Source organism: Hemiscyllium ocellatum, chromosome 21 (assembly GCF_020745735.1).
Source record: "Hemiscyllium ocellatum isolate sHemOce1 chromosome 21, sHemOce1.pat.X.cur, whole genome shotgun sequence".
In the NCBI taxonomy this organism is placed as follows: domain Eukaryota; kingdom Metazoa; phylum Chordata; class Chondrichthyes; order Orectolobiformes; family Hemiscylliidae; genus Hemiscyllium; species Hemiscyllium ocellatum.
This window is the reverse complement of record NC_083421.1, coordinates 57,659,367-57,674,870: the sequence shown is the minus strand read 5'-3', so window position 1 is coordinate 57,674,870 and position 15,504 is coordinate 57,659,367. Positions and strand designations below refer to the sequence as shown.

The 15,504-nt window shown below is 46.6% G+C and overlaps 1 protein-coding gene across 1 annotated transcript in view; it reads right to left on the bottom strand.

Annotated features, from left to right (window-relative positions):
* Positions 1 to 2,886: 2,886 nt before the first annotated feature.
* st6galnac6 (ST6 (alpha-N-acetyl-neuraminyl-2,3-beta-galactosyl-1,3)-N-acetylgalactosaminide alpha-2,6-sialyltransferase 6) overlaps positions 2,887 to 15,504 on the bottom strand; it is a 26,296-nt gene continuing 13,678 nt past the window's right edge. Inside the window, exons 3-5 of the mRNA XM_060841533.1 lie at positions 13,088 to 13,497; positions 11,490 to 11,597; positions 2,887 to 7,637 (exon numbers count right to left, since the gene is read on the bottom strand). Of these exons, the coding sequence (XP_060697516.1) occupies positions 7,454 to 7,637; positions 11,490 to 11,597; positions 13,088 to 13,497 (702 nt within the window). The 3' untranslated portion in view covers positions 2,887 to 7,453. The remainder of the gene's footprint in view (positions 7,638 to 11,489; positions 11,598 to 13,087; positions 13,498 to 15,504) is intronic.

Genomic DNA, 15,504 nt, shown 5'->3' with positions numbered 1-15,504 from the left:
AGGTCCAAAGTCGAATGTCCCAGACCACTAACGTGTTCCCCGACTGGAGGGAACACTCCTGTCTGATGATTGTTGTGCAGTGTCCATTCATCCATTGCCGTAGTCTCTGCTTGGTCTCACCAGCTACCATGCCTCAAGGAATCCTTGCCGGCAGCGTACGAGATAGACAACGTTGGCCGAGTCACATGAGTACCTGCCGCATACATGGTGGGTAGTATCCCCATGTGTAATGGTGGTATCCATGTTGACACTCTGACACATGTTGCAGTGGTTGCCATGGCAGGGTGTCCTGAAGGCTGGGCAGTTTGCTGCGAACAATAATTTGTTTAAGGTTTGGTAATTGTTTAAAGGCGAGAAGTGGGGGAATGGGGAAGGTCTTTGCGAGGTGCTCACGCTCACTGATAATGTGTTGCAGACTGCAAAGAACATGGCGTGGTTTTCAGCTCCCGGAAAGTACTGAACAACGAAGGGTACCTTGTTGGTTGCAACCGTGTCTATCTCCTGAGGAGTTCATTATGGTTTCTCACTGTGGCTTATCGGCAACAACGCAGAGTCGACAGAGGCTGGTAGCCAAGTTTGGTACCCATGAGGATGGCCTCAATCAGGACCTTGGGTTCATGTCACACTACAGGTGACCCCACTACACTATACACACTCTCTCACTCACACACACACATGCTCTCTCTCATATACACACATACACATATAAGTCTATGCGGTGAATTTGTATTTGTAGGTACATTCTATTTTGCTAAAAAAGAATGCACAATCTGCAGGCAATCAATACACGTAATATGTTGTAAATTCCACTTTGGAAATAGAACCAGTCTGACTCAACTTTGACATACAGACAGACTCTAACCTGACACCTTTAATGCATTGGCCGAGCTGAGATGTTACCTTTTTTTTTACAAAACCTTAAGTCATCTCGAGAATGTGACTTAAGTTCTGGGATTTACATATTAATGAACCAAAACCTGCAACCCATTCTAAAAGATGAAAGACTTAACAACAATCTAGGTTTGTTCAATATATCATTTCAGTTGCACTACACTGTAATCTTCTGCTATAAATTCTGTGTCTTATGGTCCTGCTCCACAACTACCTGATGAAGGAGCAGCGCTCCGAAAGCTAGTGCTCCCACATAAGCCTGATAGACTATAACCTGGTGTTGTGTGATTTTTAAACTTTGTCCACCCCAGTCCAACATCAGCTCCTCCACATCGTAAGTGGAGCTTATTATTGCAGCCATTCAATTTGAAAATTATACATGTGGTAGAATGAGAAAGTGTAATTGCTAATGTGTCATCACTTGGATAAAGGTGTTCAGTGGCATGCGTAAATGCAGAAATAGAACGCAGTCATGAATGTTTGCATGGTTATCGTCAAGGTAATGTATATGTATTGTAATGTACTAACAGAGTAAGATTAAGGGTTTAATATGAAGCCATTTTGTATATTGATGGCTTCTTTTTAAAGGGGGAAGGTGTGACGATTCTGTCATTTTAAAAAAGGCTACTGGTCCTGGGCTTTTTTTGAAGAGAGGTTGTAACGGCAGAGGTGCCGAAGTGGCTGCAGGAGTCAGCCTAAGTCAACAATCAGAGGAGGCTGTTTTTCAAAAAGTTATGCAATGGAAGGGGAGTGGCCAATGCTCCCAGTTCAGGTTTTCTAGTTTCTTTTTAGCTGTAGCAGTCACAAGGTGTTAGAGTCCAGAAGTGTTATAAGCTTCAGTAAATGATTCCTGACTGACCTCTGAAATCTCTCTGTTGTTCCCTCCTACCTGTAAGAATCTGTGTTTGAATTTACTGTTTTTGTCAAGGGGAGTGTTTATGGGCTGTTACTATAACAGTAAGTTACTGTATCGAGTAGTCAGTTAGGTTTTACAATAGTTAAGTTATTCCAAATTCCGCATTCTTATGTTTGTGTTTGAACTGTAGTGTTGAAATAAATTCTGTTTTGCTTAAAGCCAAATGGTTTGACCAGCTGCATCAGTCCTGGAACACCCACTTCATATCTACCTTTAAAATAAGAAAAACTTAGGGTGCAGGCTACCTTCTTAAAATATTCTGAGGGGATCTAGCCTGGTGTGCATCACTGGTGAAAGGAGGAGAGAGACAGAGAGAGAATGGAATACTAGAGCTCAGAATCCTGACAACTGAAGACATGACCATTAACAGCAGAATGAAGAAAACCACAGCATCAAAGATATTCATGTATTTATTTAACACACAAACATACTTTATAACCATTTAAATGAGAATGTTGATTAGGGAGGAGATCGTCATTGAGTAGAACCTATTTCTGGTCTGTCCTTTAGGTTAATTGAAAGATTAACAAACTGGTTCCATTCAAATTGAATTAAATACGTGTGACATAACCTCTCAAACTAATACTCAAATCAATAACCTTTCAAACAGCTGCAGTCTAGTTAGTCAAGAAGAACAATAAATATTAATATCCAGTATAAAAATATAGATCACACACTGTCTTCGCATAAAAGGGAAACTTTGGCAAATTGACCCTTTCTGCTTTGTCATGTCTAACGTAAAACAGTGAAGAAGGTGGCAGTCTCTGTGTGTAATGGAGTTTGCCCCTGTTCATCTCCTACCTATCCCCCCCCACCCCCCACCAAGCTTCATGTCAAAATGTGATTGAATATCAAGGAGGAAAGGGACAGTGCACAGTGACAATCGCAGCTCCCACTGGGAGGCAGGAATGTAATGGGATCAAGACCACTAACCCCAACCTGGTCCTGTCCTCGTCTAAGATCACCGAGTTGTGGAGGTGGAGGTGTTGGACTGGGGTAGACAAAGTTAAAAAAAAATCACACAAGACCAGGTTATAATCCAACAGCTTTATTTGGAAGCACTAGCTTTCGGGGTGCTGCTCTCCCATCTGGTAACTAGTTACTGGATGAAGGAGCAGCGCTCTGAAAGCTAACACTTCCAAATAAAGCTGTTGGGCTTTAAACCTGGTGTTGTGTGATTGTTAATTAAGATCACCGAGCTAATGCAGCAGAAAGGAATCCATGCTGCAGCTCCATTCTCCTGGCCTATAGCATGACCCCTGCCACTTCATTTCCCTCAAACGCACATCCCAATTTACTAGTGAAATAATGCATTGAGTCCACTTCCACCACACTCTCAGGCAGTGTGATCCCAGGCCATGAGCACTTACTGCACAGGACACTGTGTTCTTATTTGCTCGCCCTTATCCCGCATACACATTGCCCATAACCTTAAACCTATGTCCCCCTAGTCCTTGTACCATCAGCCTCTCTTTGTCTCCCTTATATAATGATGGATGCCTCGAATGAATCTCCCCTCAATCACTTTTGTTCCAGGGATAACAGCCTCAGCTTCTCCAACCAGAGGTTGTAATTAAAATCCCTTCTGCATGCCACCATTCTGGCAACTGGCCTCTCAGGAATCCTCGCATCCCAATATGCCTCTTCACTGTCCAATTTACCTGCTGCCTTTTTCAAAGCAGAAAACACATTCTGTGCCACATTACTCAATCTGCTTCCATGTGAACCTTTGATATTGGCTCACCTAGTGTTACTGGACTGCAGTGAAGGCTGGGGGGGACAGCAGACCAGCTTATCATCCCGATTCGAGGTCGAATGAATTGTTCCTATTTAAGATCAGCAAGCCAGCACTGACTGGGATGAAATTGGATGACTTCCTTTTTGATACCACACCATTCCACACATGTTCTCCCTCCCCAACCCCCTCCCCTAAAATCAGTATTTTGAAGGAATCCACTTGTGTCGTATATCACGGTCAGTGTGCCTTTAAGAGAAACGCATGATATTACTACATCATAGCATGTGACCTAAGGGTATAAAGGTTTCAGACTCCATCTTACCCCAAGCCCACTTGAAGTATGGGACTCTACTGGAAGCATGCTGCTCTTAATGTAACGTAATAGCTTAGAGTTATCCCAGACACTTGTGCCAGAAGAATGCAATGCTTGTATGTAACATAATGTTGGACACAATGTTTACCAGTTCAGATTGAAAGAAATGACGGTGAGAGGGCAGATAGAGAACTACCAACACTGTGCAATGGGCAAACACTGAGTTAGCAATACAAATCCAAACACTCAGATACCAGCAAAGGTTCCAATGAGCTCCTAATATCATCGCTTTATCGTACAACGTGACCTGAAGGCATACTGAGTGTGAGACATAAAGCAACACCATGTTCTGCACAAAGTTCTAGTCAGAAGGCTCAGAGCTCAGACTTGTGCAGATTGTAAATCTGATGGGAAACAGCTCCTCCAGCTTGGACCAGTAATTCCTTCCTGTGGTCCCATCCTGTATATAGCACACAGATCCACAGTCTCTCCTGTTTTACAGAAATACAGCCTTCACAAAAATTGAAAAGCTGGATATTTTGGAATTAAAAAGACAACATTCCGTATAATAGTCAACTTGAGAAAATGTCATAATAACACATGATTTTTCTATCCCATTTTTAAAAACACATGGAAATAAACAAATTGCAAAATAGTCATTAAGTAAAAATCTGTCATTGTGATACAGCACAGAAACAGAACTCTTCAGTGCAACCAGTCCATGCTGAACATAATCTCAACTAAACTAGTCCCACTGCCTGCTCCTGCCCCATATCTTCCAAATCTTTCCTATTTATGTACTTATCCAAATGTCTCTTAAACTGTACCCAGATGCACCACTTCTTCAGGAAGTTCATTCCACATGTGAACAACCATCTGTGTAAAAGAGTTGCCCCTCATGTTTTTTTTAAATCTCTTCCCTCTCACCTTAAAAATGTGCCCCCTAGTCTGGGCATCTCCATTCCTAGGGAAAAGACAACTACCACTAATTCGATCTGTACTTTCATTATATTATAAACTTTCTCCATTCTGATATTTTACCAGATTTGTGTTTTTTACTCCAGAACAGAAAGCATTTGCATTATCTTTGGCTTAGTCAATGACAACAAGCTTCTGTTCACCAACATCTCTGTTCATTCAACTCACTGGACCATGCATAAAAATAGACCCCTCTCCTTCCTTCACTGATTATATACCCCAACCATCTTTCAGTCAGTGCATTACATGTGCTCAATTTCATACTGGAAAATCCTATGTTTCCTAAAACAGGTGTCTGTGTTTCCCAGGCAACAATCTGCAATGTAGATAGACCTTCTTCCACCCCAGAAGGTGGGTCAACTGTTTGACGGATCTGCCCTCTTCTGTCCTACATACCCTGATGCTGCTTCCCAACTCGGTCTTTGCCTTTTCCAATCTTGTGTCTGTTATCCAGGCTCTTCTGCATCTGTAATCACCAACAATATACATACACTAGAAAAATGTAAGGTGCAAAATGAATTAGGAGGAACTGTAGGACAGGTAAAAGTGGTTCGTAAGATAACTAGAGAAGTTACAGAGCACCAAGAACTGACTAGATTGTTCAGGGGATGGGGAGTGTGTTGTGCGATTCTCTGGGAGCAGGTCTAAACTTATATGAGGGTCAGTGTCAGTCACTTCTGAGAGTCTAATGTTAATGGAGTGTGGGACCCATGAATACAAACCCACAGCTGATGTTAAGTTCAAGCACATGGTTCCCAATGGTTGGAGTCTACAGCACAATGAAGCAATCACTGGAAGAGTCAGGAAAATCTAGTGTCAAAGACGTCACAAGGGCAGCACAATATAGTCTTCAGGATCAGGGATTAAGGCACATTATTTGGGAAGAGGTCCTGCTGTGCACCCAGTCCGTGATACACCTGATCTTGGGACACTCAAATGGACAGTACTGTGAACAAGTCGAGGCTGAATTACAAAGCAATGTGATAGGGATAGGAAAAAAGAGGGAAGAATATTAACAACTTGCAAAGATTTACATGAATCCATATCACCAGTGCCCACCAAGTGGAAATAAATCAGGCAAGTTCACTAAATCTTTCACCAAGTTCAGAGTTGATCAGAGGAGAGAGGATGAGGGTCAAGTTCTGAACTTTGCCTTTGCTGCAAAAATTCTTGAAATAGAGAAAAGGGTTTCTGTTTCAAAACAGTCACCTATGATGGCGAGGTTTACATTTTAAGTATGAGCAGTCAGCCCAACAGGAAACTGAACAAGGCAGCAATGCCTGATGGGTAACAAAAAGCGCCCAGATGCAGCTCACGTCATAAGAAGCTGATTGTCCATCCTGGGTCAGTCTCCTGGGTCAGTCTCCAATGGACTGATTGTTCATCCTGGGTCAGTCTCCTGGTCAGTCTCCAATGGACTGATTGTCCATCCTGGGTCAGTCTCCTGGGTCAGTTTCCTGGGTCAGTCTCCAATGGACTGATTGTCCATCCTGGGTCAGTCTCCTGGGTCAGGCTCCAATTGACCATTCTCAATAACCATCTCATCAAACTACAAGGAGGAAATGATTACAATCACAAGTCAAGACAACTTTCAAATGGCTTGGTCCAACTGGAGTTGCTCATTACAGTCACAGAGTGATCTTGAGCATATTACTCACAATGAAATCAATGAGATACTGTGTGTGGGATTCATTTGGGTTGTAATATCAAAGTGGCAGTGTTCAGAGATTCGAACCAGTCAGGCGAAATTCATTTTCTTGTATGTATAGTATATTCCGAACCACACCCACCATATTAAATATCAGTGAAAGCTCAGGCTGAGTACAGGAAAGGTAAAGCAGTGGAGCCTTGTCCCTCTTGAAACAACAGTCTTCTTAACAGATTAAATTCTGGAGACCTTGACATCCACTAGGTACAGCAGCTCAAAATATAATCCCCCGATTTCAGTCACTGAACAACAGTAAGAACACAAAGCTGCCCCAGCCCTTTGAGCAAAGTTATCAGACAGCATGGTACCCCAATCTTTTGCAGACGTGGGTGTTCTTGAAGGGATCGGGAAGATAGGTGAAGAACAGACGCATCTTCCATTAATTAATTGTGTGAGATGATACAAAACTTTGAAAATTGAAGAAGTTTTTAAAGGTGGTTTGTCTGAAATCAAGCACAATGCTCCATTCTGCACAGTCGTCATTATTGGGTGGCTCGATTCTTCAGCGCTAACACAGAGGGCATTAAAATATTTTAAACAGGAATTTGTGTTGCATTGCATGAATCAAATCATACACAGAAACACCTCTGTACAATTAGGGTCACATGGTGGGTTTCTCTCATAATCAGAGTGGTTGAATGAATCTGCTCCACAGTATATCTGACAGCAGTAAGTGTCCAAAGAGGGACAACTGCACCATCTACCCACTGCACTTGGAATCCTGTTGCCCTGATCCATCATTACTCCAACCCCCATTCCCCGACAGCCCTGCGATTCCCTGAGCACCCGTCAGTGAAGGACTTTAGTTCCAGCCTTTCCTTGACACCAGAATGGATTCGGTTTCCCTGGTATGGACCTGAAGTAGCAGGATGGAGAGGGCAGGCAGACTGCAGTGTGTTATCACCCTCATCACCAGCTGGGCTGCAGGAAGGAAATGTTGTAAAGCTGTGCCCATTCAGCAAACACATCCTTCTCGGTGATGAAACGATGGTGGTTCCCCTTCTTGGCTCGCTCATTCCCAATGAAGGTCCGACATTCATCGGGACCTTTCGGCTCATAATAGTGATAAGGCATCCGCTTGGGCTGAGTTTCCCTGTTCACAAAAAAAAATCACAAGTTATAAAGAGAGATAATACTAATTTTTCCCCCAACATGTAGCTGTGACAATAATTACCTGGTCCCAAATGTTTCTCTTACTTGCCCCCACTGTTTCTCTACCCTCGATGGACGGCACGGTGGCACAGTGGTTAGCACTGCTGCCTCACAGTGCCTGAGACCCGGGTTCAATTCCCGCCTCAGGCGACTGACTGTGTGGAGTTTGCACGTTCTCCCCGTGTCTGCGTGGGTTTCCTCCGGGTGCTCCGGTTTCCTCCCACAGTCCAAAGATGTACGGGTCAGGTGAATTGGCCATGCTAAATTGCCCGTAGTGTTAGGTAAGGGGTAAATGTAGGGGTATGGGTGGGTTGCGCTTCGGCGGGTCGGTGTGGACTTGTTAGGCCGAAGGGCCTGTTTCCACACTGTAAGTAATGTAATCTAATCTAATCTAATCTAATCGATGGGAGATCGCTCCATGGTCCTTCCTCTCTATCGTGTGACGAGTTTGGATTCAAGACGATTGGTCAAGGAAGCGGCAAAGTCAAGATCTGTTTTCAGACTTAGACTTCAAGGCAACACAGCTTACTATATTGCTATACTTGATAATGTGGATATACCAGGTTCCACTTTTATTGTTACATTATTTAAGGGCAAAAATATCTTATTTGAATATTTGTTAGTATATTCACTAATTGTTTTCAGTGTCCTAACTCCACCCACACTGTGCTATTTATGGTCAGTGATGTGCAGATCTATAACATCATCACAAGAGTGCTCCAGGGTCCTGAAGCCTTGACGCATCTTCCTCCATGTGGCCATGCATGGACGTGCAGAGAAAATTTCACAGGCCAGTCATTTTATTTATTAATACAGAATGAGAGCACTGGCTGGGCCAGCATTAATTGCTCATCCCTAATTGCCCAGAGGGCAATTAAGAGTCAACCACATTGCTGTGGATGTGGAGTCACATGTAGGCCAGACCGGGTAGGGATGGCAAGTTTCCTTCCTTAAAGAGAACCAGATAGGTTTTTTCTGACACTCAACAATTGTTTCATGATCACTATTAGATCCTTAATTCCAGAATTTTATTAAATTCAAATTTCACCAGTGGTTTTGGCAAGATTGGAACCAAGTGCTCAGAATACTGCCTGTGTCTCTGGATTAACAGTCTAGTGATAGTACCAAACCATTTCTATACAGATTCCTTCACGGGATGTGGGTGTTACTGGCTAGACAAACCTTTATTGCCCATCCATAATTGTTAAGAGTCAAACACATTGCTGTGGGTCTGGAGTCACATGTAGTCAAGACCAGGTACGGATGATAGTTTCCTTCCCTTATTCCCTGACATTAGTGAGCCAGATACTTTTTTCTCATGCCAATTGTTTTTAAATTGAATTCAAATTTAATCATCTGCTTTGGTGAGTCCAGAGAAAGATTGATTCCTTAGAGTCATAGGGATGTACAGCACTGAAACAGACCCTTCAGTCCAACCCGTCCATGCCAACCTGACATCCCAACCCAACCTAGTCCCACCTGCCAGCACCCGGCCCATATCCCTCCAAACCCTTCCTATTCATATACCCATCCAAATGCCTCTTAAATGTTGTAATTGTACCAGCCTCCACCACTTCCTCTGGCAGCTCATCCCATACACGTACCACCCTCTGTGTGAAAAAGTTGCCCCTGAGGTCTCTTTAATATCTTTCCCCTCTTACCCTCAACCCTATGCCGTCTAGTTTTGGACTCTACCACCCCAGGAAGAGACTTTGTCTGTTTACCCTATCCATGCCCCTCATGATATTATAGACCTCCATAAGGTCACCCCTCAGCCTCTGACACTCCAGGGAAAACAGCCCTAGCCTATTCGACCTCTCCCTATAATTCAAATCCAAAAGGTTGGGTAGGTGGTGCTTTTGGAGTTTAGGAGTATGAGAGGAGACCTCATTGAAACATATGAAATTCGGGAGGGGCTTAACAAAGTAGGTACTTGACAAAGTAGTATAGAAAAAGCTGTTTCCCCTCATTGGAGAATCTCGGATCAGAGGCATAATCTCACAGTAAGGGCTCACCATTGAAGACAGAGATGAGGAGCAATTCCTTCTCTCAGAGGGGAATGTGTCTGTGGACGTCTTTACTGCAGTGGACTGGAGAGATTGGGTGATAAAGTATATTCAAGATTGATTTTTTAATCAGTAATGGAATCAAAGGTTACAGAGTTAAGGCAGGATACTGGAGTTGAGGGTTCAGAAAACAGCCATAAATCTCATTGAAAGGCACAGCAGACTTGATGGGCCAAATGGCCTACTTTTGCTTCTACTCCTTATGTTCTCTTATAGTACAGCTTGTTGATGATACATCCATCTATGACTGTGTGCTGGCAGTGGGCAGACTGAATATCAAAGGTAGGGCAGGGAAATCGAGTTGCAAATGACAAAAGCCCTTGGATTTCATCACACTTATTGGGAATGTTTTAGAATTAGTCTTTCAATTGAAAAGTACCGGAGCATAGCCTCACTTATTTGGGTATCACCACAGGCTGCAGTATTCCGTAAAAGGAGAAGAGAGAGATCCATAGCAGAGAGCTTTGGTTTTAAACTGAAAGGGCAGTAACATAGTGGTACATGTTTAAGGGAGAGGTACTATCCTGTGTCTTTTCATTGGTGTTGCAACAGAACATGTGGAAAATAAAAATTTTTAATATTTTTACTACAAGATCAAAAGGCACAGCACCCAATATTCCCTGGAGTTTAAATTAATAAGATGTGATCTAAATGAAATGCATCAGTGGTGCTACCATCACTGAATCCCCGACCATCAAACCCCTAGGGATTACCACTGACCAGACAATCAGCTAGATTCACCACACAAACACAGTGGCTACATGAGCAGGTCAGAATCCTGCAGTGAGTAACTCACCTCCTGACTCCCCAAAGCCTGTCCACCATCTACAAGGCACACGTCAGGAGTGTGATGGAATACTCCCCACTTGCCTGGATGGGTGCAGCCCCAACAATATTCAAGAAGCTGGACAACACCCAGGACAAAGCAGTCCGTTTCATTGGCACCACATCTATAAACATTCACTCCCTCCACCACCAATACTCAGTAACAGCAGTGTGTACCATCTACAAGATGCAGTGCAGAAATTCACCAAAGATCCTCAGACATCTTCCAAATGCACAAACACTACCATCTAGAAGGACAAGAGCAGCAGCTATATGGGAACATCACCGCCTGAAAGTTCCCCTCTAAGCCACTCACCATCGTGACTTGGAAATATACTGCCATTTCTTGACTGTCACTGGGACAAAATTCTGGAATTCCCTCCCCAATGGCATTGTGGGTCAACCACAGCAGGTGAACTGCAGCAGTTCAAGAAGGCAGCTCACCCCCACCTTCTCAAGGGGCAATTAGGGACAGGCGATAAATACTGGGCCCAGCCAACGACACCCACATCCCATAAGTGAATTATAAATAAATGTAAAGGTATTAAATTCTTCAATTTCCTGATAGGATTTGATGATGAGGTCACTTCCTCGATGTGTAGAACTGAGGGAGTGAAGTCTCAGAATAAGGAGTAGGCTATTTCCAACTGAGATGAGGAGGAATTTCTTAACTCAGGAATGGTGAAGTTTTGAAATTCTGTATCCCAGAGGAATGGGAAGCTCAGTGGGGGAGTGTATGCAGGAATGAATGTGATCAACCTTTGGGGAATTAAGGAAATGGCAATATTGTGGCAACTGAGGTAGATTCAACCATGATCGAATGGCTAGGCAGGTTTGAGTTACTTCTGCTAGTGTCCCTATTGCCTAGATCCTGGTCACTGATCAGAAAATAAAACACCTACCTGCAGTGATTAGGTGGTGCCATTCCATATACTTGGACATTGTCACAGAGTTCAATGGCTATCACCATAGTGAACCAGCCTGTACTCAACCAGGAATGGGATTTCTTCCTTCAGAGAGAAGGGAAAGACAGAAGAATGTCTCGTTAACAATCTCTTCCTGAAAGGTAGCATTTAGAGACACAGGACATTCAGCCCAAGGGTCATGGCCAGTGGATCAGCAGGTCATCCACACAAATGGGTGGATATAATCAGCCCCTGGAGGGGAGTGTGAGTGATAGAGTGTGAGTGTGAGTGTGAAAGAGTGAGTGAGAGAGAGTAAGAGAGAGAGAAAGAGAGAAAGTGAGAGAGGGAGAGAGCAAGTGTGTGAGAGACAGCGAGCGTGTATGAGAGAGAGAGAGAGTGTGTGAGAGAGAGAACATGTAAGAGAGCAAGCGTGTGTGAGAGAATGGTGGGGGAGACAGTGTGAGAAGGCGAGCGTGCGTGTGTGAGTGAGAGAGAGAATGAGACACGGTGGGGAGAGAGAGTGTGTGAAAGTAAGAGTGTGAGTGAGTGTGTGAGTGAGAGTGTGAGAGAGTGAGTGTGTGTGTATGAATGTGAGAATGTGTGAGTGTATATATGTGTGAGAGGGAGTGCGTGAGAATGTGTTGATGGCCATGTTAGACAGGCCTACAAGTGGGTCCCCTGACCATGCCCACTTCCCCCCACACCAGATGGGTAACCCAGCTGTTCCTTTTGGAAACCCACCACAGAATCACCCCATTAGCAAATGAAAGTACACGCCATATCACAAACAAAGCCCACCGAGGGCAGAGACCCATCTCTCAACATAGAGTTAACGGAGTGTTACCCGCTCATAGTCAACTCAAAGCAGTCTAGTTTACCCTTAGAGGGGCTGTTGTGGAACACTGGGTTTGTGTCCATACCTCTAAACCAGGAGGCCTGGGTTCAAGTCCCAATTACTTCAGAGATAATGTGATAACATTAAGAGGTTGATTAGAAAATACCTTCTGGCTGACCCTTAAAGGGACCTACATTTGCAAAGCTAACATGGGGTAGAGGCTAATGTGAGGAAATCCACCAGAATTAACACTCCTGTTAGAAACAGGTAATGTGCAAACAGTGAATGGCAGAAGCGTGCACTGCTTGTCACTGCCAACATTTACATATCATGGTCGATGGGCCGAATGGCCTTACTTCCATTCCTGGGACCACAAAAATTCCAGAAAGGAGGATATTCTGTTTGCACTAGTTACTAGGTCAGTAACTACAGGTCACAACTTCAAAATTGTCAGCAAGAAAGCCCGGAGTCTGGCTGAGGAGAAACTTCTTTAGTCAGAGATTTGTTCAGAGTTGGAATGTGCTGCCTGGGAGAGTGGGCAAGGCAGATTCCACAGGAGGTTTCTAAAGAGGGTAAAATGTGCACTTGAAAGGGGCCAAGTTAGAGGGCTATGGGGGTGGAGGCACAGAGTGGGATTGGTTGGATGACTCTCTCAGGGGCTGGTACAGACACGATGGGTCGAATGGCCTCCTCCTGTACTGTAAAATTCTATGATTCTAGTATTATGTCGGGGTGAGGGATAGAGGTGTTGTTACTGTACCTGTCTCTCCCAGTTTCCCTCTGAAATAAGTCATCAAACTGCTGCATCCTTTTCGGAGCAATAACAAAAGCAGATAGCTTGGAGAACGCCAGGCCCACGTGGTGAATCAGTCGGTACAGGCCCCCTCGGCTGTTCTTCTGCATCTTCTGTGGGGGTCCCCAGAAAATACAGACCGTCCCCTGGCTCTTGTTCAGGAACTCCTGAGGTTTCCTTATCACCCGGTAAACACTGGAATGGGCAATGACTCGCAGCGTAGTCTTACTCCCGACGTCTGCCTCGTAGCCGGTCGTCGGTGCATCGTTCATGCGGATGGTGCACTCAGTCTGGTCGATTTGTGAGCCCAGCTCACTGCCCAGTAAGTGGCTGGAACTTGTGACAAGGGCACACTGCCTGCAGTGGAGGCTCATGGTCTGGAACAAGAGTTTGACTGCGTCATTAAAATTGGCATCGTGGCCTTCACTGCATCGTCACACCACAGAGATAGAAAGTCGATTAACATTGGCACCGTCAGGGTGATTCCTGAATTGGTTTAAATTGCACTGGGGAAGAGTGGGTGTGGGTGTGGGTGTGGTGTGGGTGAAGTAGTGTGGGTGTGGGTGAAGTGGTGTGGGTGAAGTGGTGTGGGTGAAGTGGTGTGGGTGTGGGTGTGGATGTGGTGTGGGTGTGGTGTGGGTGGTGTGGGTGTGGGTGTGGATGTGGTGTGGGTGGTGTGGTGTGGTGTGGTGTGGGTGGTGTGGTGTGGGTGGTGTGGTGTGGGTGGTGTGGTGTGGGTGGTGTGGTGTGGTGTGGTGTGGGTGGTGTGGTGTGGGTGGTGTGGGTGGTGTGGTGTGGGTGTGGTGTGGTGTGGTGTGGTGTGGTGTGGTGTGGTGTGGTGTGGTGTGGTGTGGGTGCAGGTGTGGTGGGGTGTGGGTGTGGGTGTGGGTGCGGGTGTGGTGTGGATGTGGGTGGTGTGGGTGTGGGTGTGGGTGTGGTGTGGTGTGGTGTGGGTGCAGGTGTGGTGGGGTGTGGGTGTGGGTGTGGGTGTGGGTGTGGGTGTGGGTGTGGGTGTGGTGTGGGTGGTGTGGTGTGGTGTGGTGTGGGTGGTGTGGTGTGGGTGGTGTGGGTGTGGTGTGGGTGGTGTGTGGGTGGTGTGGTGTGGGTGGTGTGGTGTGGGTGGTGTGGGTGTGGTGTGGTGTGGGTGGTGTGGTGTGGGTGGTGTGGTGTGGGTGGTGTGGTGTGGGTGGTGTGGTGTGGGTGGTGTGCGTGTGGGTGGTGTGCGTGTGGGTGGTGTGGTGTGGGTGGTGTGGTGTGGGTGGTGTGGTGTGGGTGTGGGTGGGTGTGGGTGTGGGTGGTGTGGGTGTGGGTGGTGTGGGTGTGGGTGGTGTGGTGTGGTGTGGTGTGGTGTGGGTGTGCGTGTGGGTGTGTGTTGTGTGGTGTGGTGTGGGTGGTGTGGTGTGGGTGGTGTGGTGTGGGTGGTGTGGTGTGGTGTGGGTGTGGGTGTGGGTGGTGTGGGTGTGGGTGGTGTGGGTGTGGGTGGTGTGGGTGTGGGTGGTGTGGGTGTGGGTGGTGTGGGTGTGGGTGGTGTGGTGTGGTGTGGGTGTGCGTGTGGGTGTGTGTGGTGTGGTGTGGTGTGGGTGGTATGGTGTGGGTGGTGTGGTGTGGGTGGTGTGGTGTGGGTGGTGTGGTGTGGGTGGTGTGGGTGGTATGGTGTGGGTGGTGTGGTGTGGGTGGTGTGGTGTGGGTGGTGTGGTGTGGGTGTGGGTGTGGGTGTGGATGTGGTGTGGGTGGTGTGGTGTGGGTGGTGTGGTGTGGGTGGTGTGGTGTGGTGTGGTGTGGGTGGTGTGGTGTGGGTGGTGTGGGTGGTGTGGGTGGTGTGGGTGGTGTGGGTGGTGTGAGTGTGGTGTGGTGTGGGTGGTGTAGTGTGGGTGGTGTGGTGTGGGTGGTGTGGTGTGGGTGGTGTGGTGTGGGTGGTGTGGTGTGGGTGGTGTGGTGTGGGTGGTGTGGTGTGGGTGGTGTGGTGTGGGTGGTGTGGTGTGGGTGGTGTGGTGTGGGTGGTGTGGTGTGGGTGGTGTGGGTGGTGTGGTGTGGGTGTGGGGTGGTGTGGTGTGGTGTGGTGTGGTGTGGTGTGGGTGGTGTGGTGTGGGCGGTGTGGTGTGGGTGGTGTGGTGTGGGTGGTGTGGTGTGGGTGGTGTGGTGTGGGTGGTGTGGTGTGGGTGGTGTGGTGTGGGTGGTGTGGGTGGTGTGGGTGGTGTGGTGTGGGTGGTGTGGTGTGGGTGGTGTGGTGTGGGTGGTGTGGTGTGGGTGTGGGTGGGTGTGGGTGTGGGTGGTGTGGGTGTGGGTGGTGTGGGTGGTGTGGGTGTGGGTGGTGTGGTGTGTGGGTGTGGGTGGTGTGGGTGGTGTGGGTGGTGTGGTGTGCGTGGTGTGGTGTGGGTGGTGTG